General features: G+C 36.2%; 1 protein-coding gene across 1 annotated transcript in view; it reads left to right on the plus strand.

The window, feature by feature from the left end:
- The first annotated feature begins 1585 nt into the window (after nt 1-1585).
- XIRP2 (xin actin binding repeat containing 2) overlaps nt 1586-13758 on the plus strand; it is a 280948-nt gene continuing 268775 nt past the window's right edge. Inside the window, exon 1 of the mRNA XM_070241989.1 lies at nt 1586-2180. Within this exon, the coding sequence (XP_070098090.1) occupies nt 1698-2180 (483 nt within the window). The 5' untranslated portion in view covers nt 1586-1697. The remainder of the gene's footprint in view (nt 2181-13758) is intronic.

A 13758-nucleotide genomic window follows, 5' to 3' on the forward strand; every position in this document is an offset into this window, starting at 1 on the left:
ATTAGTAGACCATTAAATCAATTTAGTGGACAGCAAACATTTTTTAAAAAGTGAAGAATATCACAGTAGAAAATAAGACCAGACATTTCACATAGTAAGGAAAAGTATCGTTAAATGAAAACAAAAGTTTATTTCTTTTATACAAACACACACACACACACATATATATTTATTAACGTTGTATGTGCACTGAGTCCCAATGCACAAAATGTTTCTTATAATGTGGTTTGTAGTCAAAGATGTCTGGAGCTATTGTGTTGGGTGACCTTTTGAGATCCTTCCAGGCCTTCATCTAAGTAAGATTGTTTATCATACCCACTGTGCTAACACTTTTCCAGGAAAATGCATCATCTCTCAAAAGCAAAATTTGTTTTTTAAAGCCCCAAATTTGCAGCATAGTATCTCTGGGTTAAAACAGAAAATAGCTATTTCTATAACAAAAATTCATGCTAGCACGTAACTCTTGCTGCCTATGATTTGTGTATGTATGTGTTTCTGATATGAGTACGTTTTGCCATTTGATTTTTTTTCTGCTCGCTACAAAACTCTAAAACAAAGTGAAATTCTAATCAGTTTCACAATGAGATGTGAATTGGACACAAAGTACAAAATAGACATTACACTACAGTCGTTGAGGGCAGATTCTGCAGTAACACAGATGTACTTCAAATCCAGGTTCAGCCACTCAGGACCCTGAGAAAATTACTTCTCAATTTCCTTACCTGGAAATAGTAATAATAAGAGCAACTAATTCATTGTGATAATTTTAGGATTAAAATGAGATAACATCTAAAGTTATTATCAAAGGGTTTGCCTTGTAGCAAAAACAATAACTATTAGCTATTAATCTTTTACTTCTGAAGTAAGACATTTGCAGAAACCAATAATTTCAAAGGAAATTCTGAACTGTTACAGGCAGGAAATGAATTCTGTTCTTTAGTGTTACTTGTTAAATTGCTCTTTTCTCAGAATATACTAAACAATGAATGAACATTGTCCAAGTTTTATGCTGTAAATAATGCTTGGCTGATTTAACAAAGGAGGAAAAGGGAAGAAAATCATGTTTTCCTAGTTTTTGTCTCTTTATGTTCATATGTCCATATGTTAGTTTGCAACCTCATGACTTGCCTGAGTGAAATTTGAAACTGACTCCCCCCCAACCCCCTACAACATGGAGAGCAAAGAGAGACCAAAGACAGACAGATCACTCCAGATTGGTAAGTAGCAGGTTTAACAAGCAAGGGAACTTACACATGAGGCTTCTCTTGGGTGGCTGCAAGATGAGTAGATCTCTGTACCTGCCCGCCAAGTTTATATAGAGGCCTTAACAATGTTCAGTCACGTATACAATCCAGATGGTCTCAACAAGACATTACTCTCTCAAGGTTGTGTCCTTGAAATAGCTCCTAGTGTGGGAAGAGTGGGCAAAATGTACATTCCAAAGACAGAGGAGGGAGTGAGGAGCCTTCTATTGCTCTGTTCAGCTCGAGGGTCAACTGGCGGTCAAGTCCTCTCAGTGACCTCTTACAACACTGTAGCTGTACAAATCAGTCCTTTCCGTAATCTGTCTAATTCTGGGTTAACTGACATAACTTTGTAGGGTCAAGTCAAGAGCCAGAAATTATATAGCAAAGCTGGATTTCTACACTGAAACACAAACCCCTAGAGCTAGCGCTCCTAAACACAGTATTTTGGAAATGATCCACACGTTTAACGTATCTGTGATGACAGGTCTTTTGATATTGCAGGACAGCCTGGAGCCACCTATGTTCCCGATGCAGAAGGGATCCCTGAATCTCCTGAGGCAGAAGTGGGAATCCAGCGATTACCAGAAAAGCGAGTGCTGTCCCAGGGGCAGCCGTTGCAGGTTTTTCCAGCCTCGAGAAACCAAATTGCTTGAACCTGAAGGCGAGGAAGTGTCAGCACCTAGACCTCCAGATCCAAGTCTGCCCCACAGTGTGGGGGAAGAAATGTTGAGCTCAGAGCCTGAAGAGAAGGGTCCTGAGGACAAGAGTGACATCTCCAGGGAATATGGCCGGCCTGAAGTGCTGAAGGGGGATTCCTTGAGGGGTCATCGCAGGATTGAGCGCTTCTCCATTGCCCTTGATGAGCTCAGGAGTGTGTTTGAGGCTCCCAGGAGTGAAAACAGACCAGCTGGACCAGCTGAGTACAGCCAAAAGGTAAGGAGCCATTGATTAAGAGTTGAGGTTTATAGTTGACAAGCTAGGTAGTTTGTCTAGCCTGCCATTTATTTCTAAGCATGTAATGTTTTTTCCCTCACCTGTGCTCTAGACAGATGTCCTGAAGCAACCATGTACTATGGTGTGAATGTGGCATCCTCTATTATTGACTTCCTCTGTGATCTGTTCCAAAGGGAACTTGACCTCCTTTCACTCCCTCAGAAACAGCTCCGATAGTCCCTCTTCTGTTGATGTTTCTTTACGCACATGTCTTGTTTCCACAACTAGGTTATAAGTTCCTCAGAGGCAGGGACAATTTCTTATCACTATTTATACTTCAAATCTCTAACAAATGGTGTTGCACTTAACTGGAGCTCAGTGAGGATTTATCGGTAATGATCGTGAAATGGAACAAGTGAAGGCTCTGGAACCACGGTGACCTAGATTTTAATCCTAAAACCTGCCATTTACTTTTCCAGCTGCATGACACTTCACTTTTCGAATAAAGACGTCTTAATCTGCTACTTAACAGGGATCTTGTGAGGATTATTGATAGTACGTTTAAAGGAGCAAGCACAGAGTCTGGAATATTTTGTGGTAGATGATCATGCCTCAGTGATTATGGTGTGCTATAATGTCACATATAAAATAGTTCTATTAGCTAAAGGGAATGTTTAATCAAATGCAGGAAGCAGAATTAGTAATATTATTAATGAAGACCACATTTATACTTCTGTTGTCAATTAAAAGCAACTACTGTTGAAATTGGGATTGCTTGAATTTATTACACTCATTAGGGCCCCTACATAAAGAGATTATAGTTGAATTTCATAAAGAATAAATGATCTCAGGTTTTCCATTGGGAAGCAAACTCCATGCTTTGTTAATTTTTTTACCTAGTGACAGTTATCAGGAGGGTATAGTCCTACTGTTATTAATGGATAATTAACCTTTACAGAAGGATTCACAGAAATAGAAAATTTTTCAAAATAAATTGTTTTGCTAATACTTGCTCCCAGTTTTCCTGTTGGGACATGTATAGTAGTTACAATGAGATCATTCTTACTCATCAAATAACTTGACTTGGTTTAATGAGAATAAGGGAGGATTAAAACTACTTTTATTCTACAGGTGCAATCCTTTTTGTTTGTAGCTTTAAAATATCTGTTAGTTGCATGTCTAAGGATTGGGGTACACTTAACATAGATATTTACGATGCCATTTAGTTTTCATCTTAATAAATTAAGAAAAGTAAAGCCACAGAAAAGAGTTTCCATTCAATCTCTGTTGACTTTAGTGTCACAATTTTGGACACTTACTCAAGATAATTGACAAAAGAAATGGCCAAAGGTAGAAAAAAATCATCCTTATAAATTATGTAATATAACCTATCCTCATCTGGAGCAGATGTAGCTGCTTAAAGGTAATAGTAAGAAAATGAAGCGTTAATCATGGTTTCTGGTTGAAATGTGAGATTACTGCTATTGGTATGGTATGTGATTTTTGTATCTTATACTCATGAAAATAATTACAGAAAGAAGCAGATATATGAAAACCACTATTTGGTTTGCAAAAATGAAATTTGATTAGCATATTCTATCCATTGTTCTTTAGGTATTCCAAGGTACTATGTCATAATATGGTATTTCCCTAAATGTATGAAACATGGATTGTGTATTTAGAAATTTCTCATTTATAGGAGACACGCTTGATTTTTATAATCAGTTTACTTGAATGAGTATCAATAATGTTTGCAAAACTCTCTTTCTAAATTTCATATGACTTTTAGAACAAGGAGAAAAAAATGGAAAGAAAAATGAGAAGCCAATGAGGGATTAGCTTTCTTTCTCCTTGTGAAGTATTTTATGTTATGACGCTTGTGAAAAGAATTCTCATTCAACTTAATTTGAAATTATATATTTCATGCCAAAACATAGTAATTATATACAACTTAACCATTAACCCTTTGTTTCTATGGATCTTTTTCTTCTTTCTCATATCAATGCTTTATGTTATTATTATAAAGTAATGAGATAATATTTATTTGCATAAATCATACAAAGATATTCCAGCTACTTTATAACTATGACACATATTTATGGAGACTATTGAGATATTGGTGATGTGGGGAAAGATATTCAATATTTAAGATACTTAAAGCAAGGACAGAAAGTTCTTGTAATTAGCAAATCATCTCAACAATAATAAACAAGGAACTGCATTTTCATGTTGCTATAGAGGGAAACTGGTAATAGGCACTTATTTAGAACAAATTTATAAAATTATTGAAGTTCAATCTAGACTTTGTAGAATTTTTAAAGGTATAGAATATTTTATATATGTATATGTATTTACAGATACACACATACATAATTATGTTTAAAGCATTTTCAGCAAACATAAGAGAAATATGTCTTTATTTATTAAAAAGTGTCCATTTAAGGATCGTTTGGTTTAGAAAATTATTTGTTAATTGGAAGAAGGAACTACAAGAGTCAATATTATTTTCAATAAGTATGCAAGCTCATTAAAGGGAGATGATATCAACCCCTAAAACATATTCACTATATTCCAGAGCTTTTGTTAAAATAATTTATCTTAATATAATTACAATAGAAAATTAATGATAAATTAACATAATTTTACCTGCTGACGTTTTATAATTTCCAAAGAGTGATACAGCTTATTTTTATTTCTAAAATACCCTGTAAAAGCAACTTAGAATGAACTTTTAAACTGAAGATTTTTATGCCTATGAGGCAGACTGTAATTCAAAGACATAAATTCACAGAGGCATTATTCCAAATAAATGGTGTGGAACATGAGTTTAAAAGGGTTTTTAAGAACTTACAAGAACCAAAGATTGTAAATCTTTGCAAGAATGACACATCCACTTGCAACACCAAGAAATAAATTGTTATTGTATAAGGCAATGTATTAGTTAGCATTTGCTGTGTAACAAACCACCCCAAAATTAGCAGCTTCAAATAACAAGCATTTATTATTGCTTACAAGTCTCTGGTGAGCTGGGAAGTTTGTCTAGTCTTTTCTGGTCTCACTTGTGCATCTATGGTCAGCTGCCAAGTCAGCTGGGGTCTGACTATCCTAAGATGCCCGCAGAGCTGGGACAGCTCAGCTCTGCCCCATGTGATCTCTCCTCCTCCACAGGTTTCCCATATTTGTGCACAGGTCATGAGAGTTCCAAGAAAGAAAGTGGAACTGCATGAGTCCTCTGGAGGCCTATGCTCAGAACTTGCACACTGAATCTCCATATTCTATTTGTCAAAATAGTCACAAAACAAGCCAGATTAATAAGGTGCTGAAATAGACTCCACCTCTATTTGGGAAGAATTGCAAAGGTAAAGAGATACAAGGAGAGGATTAATTGTTGCTACTTTGCAGACAATCTACCACAGACAAGTTTACTTAAATACATTAAAGAATCAAAATGGTTGAATACATTATGAGTTAATGCAGACCTCAGGAGGAGGACCTTACACAAAAGGATCCATGTTGGCAACTATTTGTGGACAAAACTCAGTCTTTTTCCTCTCTTAGGTTAAATTAATTGACTATACTGATGATAGTTATTGTGGAAGGCAGAATAATGGCCTCCCAAAGATGTTCACATCCTAGTCCCCAGAAGTGTGAACGTGTTACCTGACATGGCAAAAGGGACTTTGCAAATGTGATTAAGTTAAGGATCTTGAGATGCAAAGATTTTCCTGAATTATCCCAAGTGAAAACAGGGTCTTTATAAGAGGGAGGCAGGAATGTCAGAGTAAGAGAGAGTCAGAGAAGGAGATAGGATGACAGAAGCAGAGATGGGAGTGGTGCAGGGCTATGACCCAAGAAACGTGGCAGCCTATAGAAACTGGAAAAGGCAAGGAAACCAATTACCCCCTAGAGCATCCAGGTGGAATGTAGCTCTACAGATGGCTTGACTTTAGCCCAGTGAAAGTAATTTTAGGCTTGATTCCACAACTGTAAGATAATAAATTTGTATTGTCTTAAGCCACTAAATTGGTGGTAATTTATACAGCAGCAATAGGATACTAATACAGTTATATTGTAGGCTCTTTAAACATTGTTTAAAAATGGTTGGGTAGTATATGGTTTGGAGTTTCCCTCTGTTCTTCCCTGGTGAACATATTCTCATATTTCAAAATCGGATCTTTGACTTTCTTCTATTTGTAGTTGATGATATGAATGCTTGCAATATTAAGTAATCAAGCAACACTAATCTTAGTTTTGGATGATATGTGTTTGAGATGCAACACATAGTCACCTGAAAGGGTGGATTTATCTGAAGGAGAAGTTTGCCAAAACAAAAAAAAGAAGAAAGAATATTATAAAGGAATAAATAAACACAAAAAGCTTATGGGACACACTTGCTTCAATTCACGTTTCTTCTATGGGCGAATAGTTTATGTGGAATATATATGCAATTTTTAAATAAAAACCAGCTTGACTCTGGCTAGTCAGTTCCAGAATAGGAGCAGAATAGGACGAATTTGGAGCAGAATAAGATGGTATCAGTTCCTCTTTCTTCTTTAAAGCTCCCAGTTGCTGTTCACAGAGCAGAGACAGTGAGAGCACTGAGCAAGACCCCCTAAAGGATAACTTCAGCCTTCATTGTGATTCCACTGTTCATAGGGAGTTTTTGATTCAATTACTTAATTTTGCTTTTATTCCATTCATATATTTAGACTCTAAATGGTAAATGATCTTATTTTCACCGTAGCTTACTTAATGACTTACATGTTTTTAATGCAGTTATTATCTTTCTCAAAAACGCCACTCACCTGTGCAATCAGGTAAATTAGGCAATTTACCTAATGCCTCAATAGAGACTGTTTCTATCATTTACTTAGGCTGTAGGTGACAAAGACCATTCAGACATGAGCTAGACTTAATTTAAAAAAGGAAACATAGTCACCATATTCTGCTTGTGCTGTCTCAGAATGCGTTGATTCGATCTATTGTGTGATTCGAGGCTTGGAAGAAAACATGAACACACAAGGCTAAGGGACTACGGACCTACACATGCATCAATGATTCAGCAGGACATAAATAATTAAATATGATATAGTTTGCAGAATGTTATTTTTTTCCCCTCCAATAATCAAAGCCTCTGGTTTTTCATTTAATGACCAATTCGTCATCGCCTGCTTTTTAGTCCTACATAAAATCAGGCCTTTAAAAGCACAGCTGAATCATGATTTGCAGTTTGGCTTCCACTGGAAAATCACTCCATTAGGTGCTTGAAGTCACATTTGCTCCTTAAACCCAGGAACGTGGGGACTCAGGGATTCATTTATCTCTAATCTCAGGGCAGAAAGCACTACATCTTTTCAGGCAGTTGCCTCTGTCACAGCCTTCTGACTCCCCCTCTCCCACCCTCCTCTCTCATCAATGTTTCTAAGATAATTTCTGTCAAGCATGATGTATTTTGTAAAAGCATTTAACAGGACAGAGGTTATTACAATCTGGAAAATTACTACTGGAAAATCTGTCCACCAAACTAAAAAATATAGAACTAAATATTTTTTTTCCTATGGGAAGAATTTTAAGAATCTTTGAAGAAATGATTTTTCTTTGCCTGAAAAATGGGCAAGTAGTTTTTTGCAGAGATGAAGTAAGTAGTTTAATGTGAAAGAGTACTACTTTTTTTTTTAGAGGACATACACGGAATCATAATTTTCATTTTAGCATAGCATATAAGAGCATATTTTGTGACAAAGCGTCCATTGGAAACCTTGGCTCAGCTACTTCCTCAATGTATAAACGTGAAAGAGTTATTTCACCTCATTAATCTTTAATTTTCACATCTACAAAATGAGGAAATTAATACAGCACAGGATTTTTGTGAAGATAAAATTATACAGCACCTGAAGGAGAAGAGATATTTAAGAGGCAGCACCAAATGAAACTGAAGAAATAGCAACAAAGTAGCACCAAATGAATCTTTCTTCTATTTTCTCTTCTCCGATATCACTTCTGTAACTCAGTACAGGTCCTTGGGGAAAACATTTCGTCTCAGTGGACTTCTGTTTTCTCACCTATAAAGGCAGAGGCTTACACTCCATGGTTTCTAAAAGTGGAAAGGTGCTTTGGGCAAAGCAGCTTTTATTTCATGTCTGACAACGTGTGTTTTGCAAAGGCCTCACTTCGATCAGCTCTCATTGAATATTCAATGGAGCAAATGCTAACAAAATTTTGCAACATGAGTTACAACCCATTTTGAGATGATGAGACAAAGAACTACAATTTGTTAAATTACAGTTTTCAAAGCTTTATTAAAACTCTAAAGAGAGACATATTGCCACCTTCATTGTCCTTTCCAATTAATAGAAAAAGTCATTGGCCTTTAGGGACTCAATCCAAACTCAAAAGAGGTGAGACTTATATGGTATAAATGTGTTTGTTGTATTTACTTACATACACGCAAAGAACAAATTAAACTTAGACTTTCAAGACATTGCAAGGATGGACAGTAAGGTTTTGTTTCATTTTATGCAGCTTTTTCTTAGTGGCATAATTTGTTTTTTTAAAATAATGTTCTTTGGTTGTTCTTTTCACTCAATTATGAGTTATTTTACTGCCTCTTGTCCAGTGTTTTATGTTAGCTGGAAAAAAAGAGCTCTGTGATCTGATGGTGAAATTCCCAACTGAACACATTTGCATGGCCTTCAAGACTTTCAGGGGAAACTGTCGTTTGTGTCTCACGGTGATATATGCAGTCACAATATGACATTGTTAAAGGATGTAGTGCCAGTATCCACAGAAAGATGTTAAGCAATATTGACTCACCTTCAACTGGGAAAACTGCTGTCAGTTCATGGATTGGTATTCTTTGAGATTTTACGTGGAAGACTAGTGAGGATTTTCATCCTTGTGTTATAAGAATATCGATACGAGCTCTGCTGCCTCTGTAGGGAAGCTGCTTTCTTTTACCTGTCCTATCTTCCCCAGATCTTTATCCAACATTTCTGCTTACTAACTGAATTACTTCAGTGAGTCTCATGGGTGACTGTTTGTCCTCTGCCCTGTCCTTCCATTCTGATTTTAATACTTAACCAAGTTCTTTTGGAGAAGCCTCTCACCATCAGGATAAGCTAAAGGGGAAAATAAAGAAAAAAAGGTGGTAAAATACATGGAGAAAGGTCATTAAATAGGGAGAATTTTGATCTTTGTTCAGTACTTTGACTCCACCAAGGGCTGTGGAGATGATGTTTCAATGACCGAAAGTCCACTAGCAATCCAAAGGCCGCCCTGAAAGAAGTCAACATAAGAATTCCTTTGACAACACCCTGACAGATAAACTTCTATTTACTGTGGAGAAACCTGGAAGAAACCAACTTAACTAAGTGATCAAATTTAGTATCACCAGTAATAACATGTTGATATCATGTATCTCCTGATATACTGTGAAGGGCAAAGCATCACTCCTGTGGTATTCTTGACAAAATTATGTAATCTCAATTTAATCATGAAAACACACCAGATAAATCTATGTAGAGGGACATTCTATAAAACCACTGGCCATTGCTTTTCAAAAGTGGTAAGGCCATGTTGGACAAATACTGAGAAACTGCCATAGATTGGAGGTGACTAAAGAAACATGACAACTGAAGTGAGGATGGGATCTTCTATCGAATCTTGAACCAGAAAAGAGAGCATAAATGGCAAAGTTGGTAAAATTATAATAAGGTCTGATTATTTCCTGTTTCAAAATCATACTATAGTTAAATAAAATGTCAAGATTAGGGAAAGCTGGACAAATGGTATATGGAATTCTCTTTATTACTTTTGCAACTTTTATAAAGGTCCAAGGTTATTTCAAAATAAAAAGTTAAATAATTGTTATGATTCTTGTTGAGGCTTTAGCACTGTGGAGTGAAGGATTATGGTCTCTTTTGATTTTTACAAACCTAACAGATTTATTATTCTTATATCCTCTTGTAGAATGTGATCCTTAGCTCCACACCCGTAAACATACTTCTGAAACCACGGAAGTTGCAGCCATTTCATCTTTGCCTATATCTCAAGATTAATTCTGCAATTAATTAATTGATCTGCACTTAGTTGTTTTTTTGGCAAAGAGAATTTAAGAAGCCTAATCAGTAGCTCAGAAGCTGAGTATATGGACAACTTATGGTTAGATCTGCTTTAAATTCCTATCCCATTTCCACTCCCTGCGTTTCACTACATTTTCGGGAGTGGAGTCCTTGTCTTGTTTTCATTGTAGTTGTAGTGTTGTTGTTTAGACCCTTGGTTCTGTCTTGATTGCAGTCCTTCCAAGTCATTGCCTCAAATTCAAGAAACTGAAATTATCTCTTGTCTCAAACTCAAACTCTAAGCTCTATAACTAACCATTGCCCTTCTGATGCTAATTTGACACAAGCTTCAGTCTCTATAACACATTGCCAGCTCCTCCAAAATGCTCACCTTCTTTTCAGGTGATATAATATATTATCTTTTGATGGATTTTCTATTGCTCCTATAGTTTTTCTCTTCTGTCTGGGGCTAGGTCTTCACATGGCCAACTTTCTTAACTCCATAGCTTCCCCTGTCTGGTCTTTCTCACTGAGAACCAATCCCCAGGGTTGATATAGTACGTTGCCCTTTTTTATTCCACAAACAAAGACCCATATCTGAACTTAGAAGTCTGGAATCTTTTGTCAGGGTTGAAATTCAGGATATTTAGCATGGCGTGCAGTGCAGGCCCTGACAATTCAGAATGGATGATGGATGTGGCTATAACAACAGGTACAGCCATCCTGGTACCCTCTTCTTGGACATCAACCAATCTTTAGATACTGAAATGTACACTTATTTTAGTACCTGCTCAGCACCCTCTATATTGTATGTGGACAACAAATGGTTAACACATTTTCCTACTTGGAAAGATATTTCTTTATCTGTTTAATGTGTAGTGGTGAGTGAGTGCAATGAGTTCCAAACACCTGAAACAAATTCAAGCTCCATTAATGTTTCCCATCTACACCAACTACCAAATATGATGATTGATGGTACTTAATAGTGTACTAACTTATTTTATGTCAATGTAAGTCATTTATGGGATGCCATGAGACAAATCGCTCTAAAGCGTGGTAATGCATCATAATGCGTGCAGTTCTCTCCACACACCCATTTGTGGAAACATGTCAGGAGCATAGATTTAAATTAATCAAAATGTTCTGATTTTAACCTTGGCTAGATGTCAAAGTTTTTTGTTAATGATAAAGATGATATGAAAATTTCCATTTCTGATCATAATGATTTTATAATTTAAGATCTAATCTCTTCCACTTACTTTTGTTTTTGAGTGTTAGGAGTAGTTTTTACCTTGTGTCTTGAAATATATTTGAAATTCTCATAGGAAAGGAAATTTAAGCTACGAAAAACAACAACAAACCAAAAACTAGGAGTTCCACGGACAAATTCTCTCTCTGTGTCTCTCTCTCTCATACACACACAAACATTAATACATAGACTTTTTAAAATATTTCATGTTTAAAAGTAAATTTGAGAGGTTGCAGGACATATGTCAATGTCTCTAAAAGCTTATTTATCCAGGACCAGCAATTGTGTTTTCAGTGAGGTATGTTTCAAGTTTGCTCTTTGGTTTATAGCTGTAGCCTTTTGTGCAGGGCCCATACATTCTTTTAGGTTACGCCTGAATGCTTCAGCTCATCCTAACTTTGGTCTGCCCCTAGACCACTAAAGGGAGAGGCACAGTGCTACTGCTAAAAGCTTGCAAGTAGTAATTACTGAGCACTGAGTATTTGCCAGGCAGGGTGCTGAGGGCTTTCATGGGCACTGCTGCCGTTTAATATGCACAGCCAGCCTAGGAGGTAAGAAGTATCATTATTCCCATTTTATGGCTACAGGATGGATAAGTTAAATAACTTGTCCAAGTAATAGAGAGGGATTTCAACCCAAGTCTATCTCAGTCCAGAACCCACAATATTAAGACACTGCTCTGAGTGCTGTCTGGATTCATGCTGTCCATTTTCATTCAGGATCTCACAGCCATGTTTCTGGTATGAATGGATCCTAAACAGTCATAGACATCAGAGCAACTCTTGAACTTTGAGTGCACAAACACTACCATGTATCCTTGATTCTAATATACATATTTTTTCACATGTTAATATCTTTGAAATTGACAGTGGCACTTCATAGTTTGGCAGAATTTTCTCCCTTTCTTAGAGGTACATAAAATAATGATGTCATCTTACTTTTGATAAAATGTAGCATATATAAAATGAATATTTTGAATAAATACAATAAAGAATTGTAGAACATTCATTGTGTGCCAGGAATGTACTAAGCACTTTAAATATATTTTCTCTTTTAATTTTCATAACTAGTTAAGCTATGTCAACACCACCATTATGCAGATGAGAAAATAGAAGCTTAGTCAATCCTTCTTGTCTAAGGTCTCCCTATGAAGAAGTGGCTGAAAAAGGAATCTAACCCAACAAGCTGAGTCCAGAGGCCTTACTCTTGAATGCTGAGGAAGCTGTCTTTTGTATTATGCCTATTTGGTTAATAGACTTCATAATAAGCTGAAATTTTCTAGTCTAGTGAACAAGTAACTATGTGCAAAACAACTTTCACACTAACAAGGAGCTTTATAGAAAAGTGAAAGCAATCAATGGAGGCTTATTTGGTAGGACAAATTTAAGTGTTATATTTAACTTACTTCTTTCTTCTCTTAGGAACTGGGAGTGGGAGCAGAGGTGAATTTAGTGCAACTTGATCCAAAGAAAGGTATTTAGAGCTATTAGAAGGAAAAGAGGGAGAAAAAGATTGTTTTTTAAAAAAAAAGAGAGAAAAAAGCTTTGAAGTTTATTTTAATGCCCATCAGAAGGCAAAGTTAATCCTCTAATTGATAAAACCAAAATCCAGAGAAAAAGTCCAACTATGAGAATTTTTTAAACTTAAAAGTTGCTAGAGAAGGTAACCCGAGAAGAGAGAAACAATAGGTCAAGACCGAATAAAAAATTTAAAATTTAATAAACAAGCATGTAGTCTGCTTTTTCTGTTTTTGGTGCTTGTATTTGAATCCTCTGAATTTCTCCCTGTAGACAGTTACTCAGATTCAGTCTTCCCATTCTGTGATTTCAATTTTTCGACTCTATGTAGATAATGCTGATATTTATCTTAAATCTTACACTTTTACCTAAATTCTCTCCCCAAATTTTCCATTCGTTCTGAAAACTTCCACCTAGATGTTCTTCAACTACCTCAAAATGCCCAAGTCTGAGCTTATTATTCTCCACCTAAGTCAACTTCTTACCCAAAGCTCATGTTTTTCCAGTGGCAGCACCTTGTGTGCAGCGACCAAGAGTCTCTCCGATAGTTTAGTTTATCCTCTCATTCACCTTCTGCTCTGCATTTCTCAATTTCTCTTTTCACTTTTCCTTTACCACCTAGCCTTTGTGACTTCCTACCTGGGTACTGCAATACCTTCTGTGATAGTGTGATTTATAATAAGAAATATATATCTGGTCTTCGATCATGTACCATATTCCTGGCACAAAGCTCCTAAAACGCTTGAAATTTC

The sequence above is a fragment of the Equus caballus genome, chromosome 18 (genome assembly GCF_041296265.1).
Source record: "Equus caballus isolate H_3958 breed thoroughbred chromosome 18, TB-T2T, whole genome shotgun sequence".
In the NCBI taxonomy this organism is placed as follows: domain Eukaryota; kingdom Metazoa; phylum Chordata; class Mammalia; order Perissodactyla; family Equidae; genus Equus; species Equus caballus.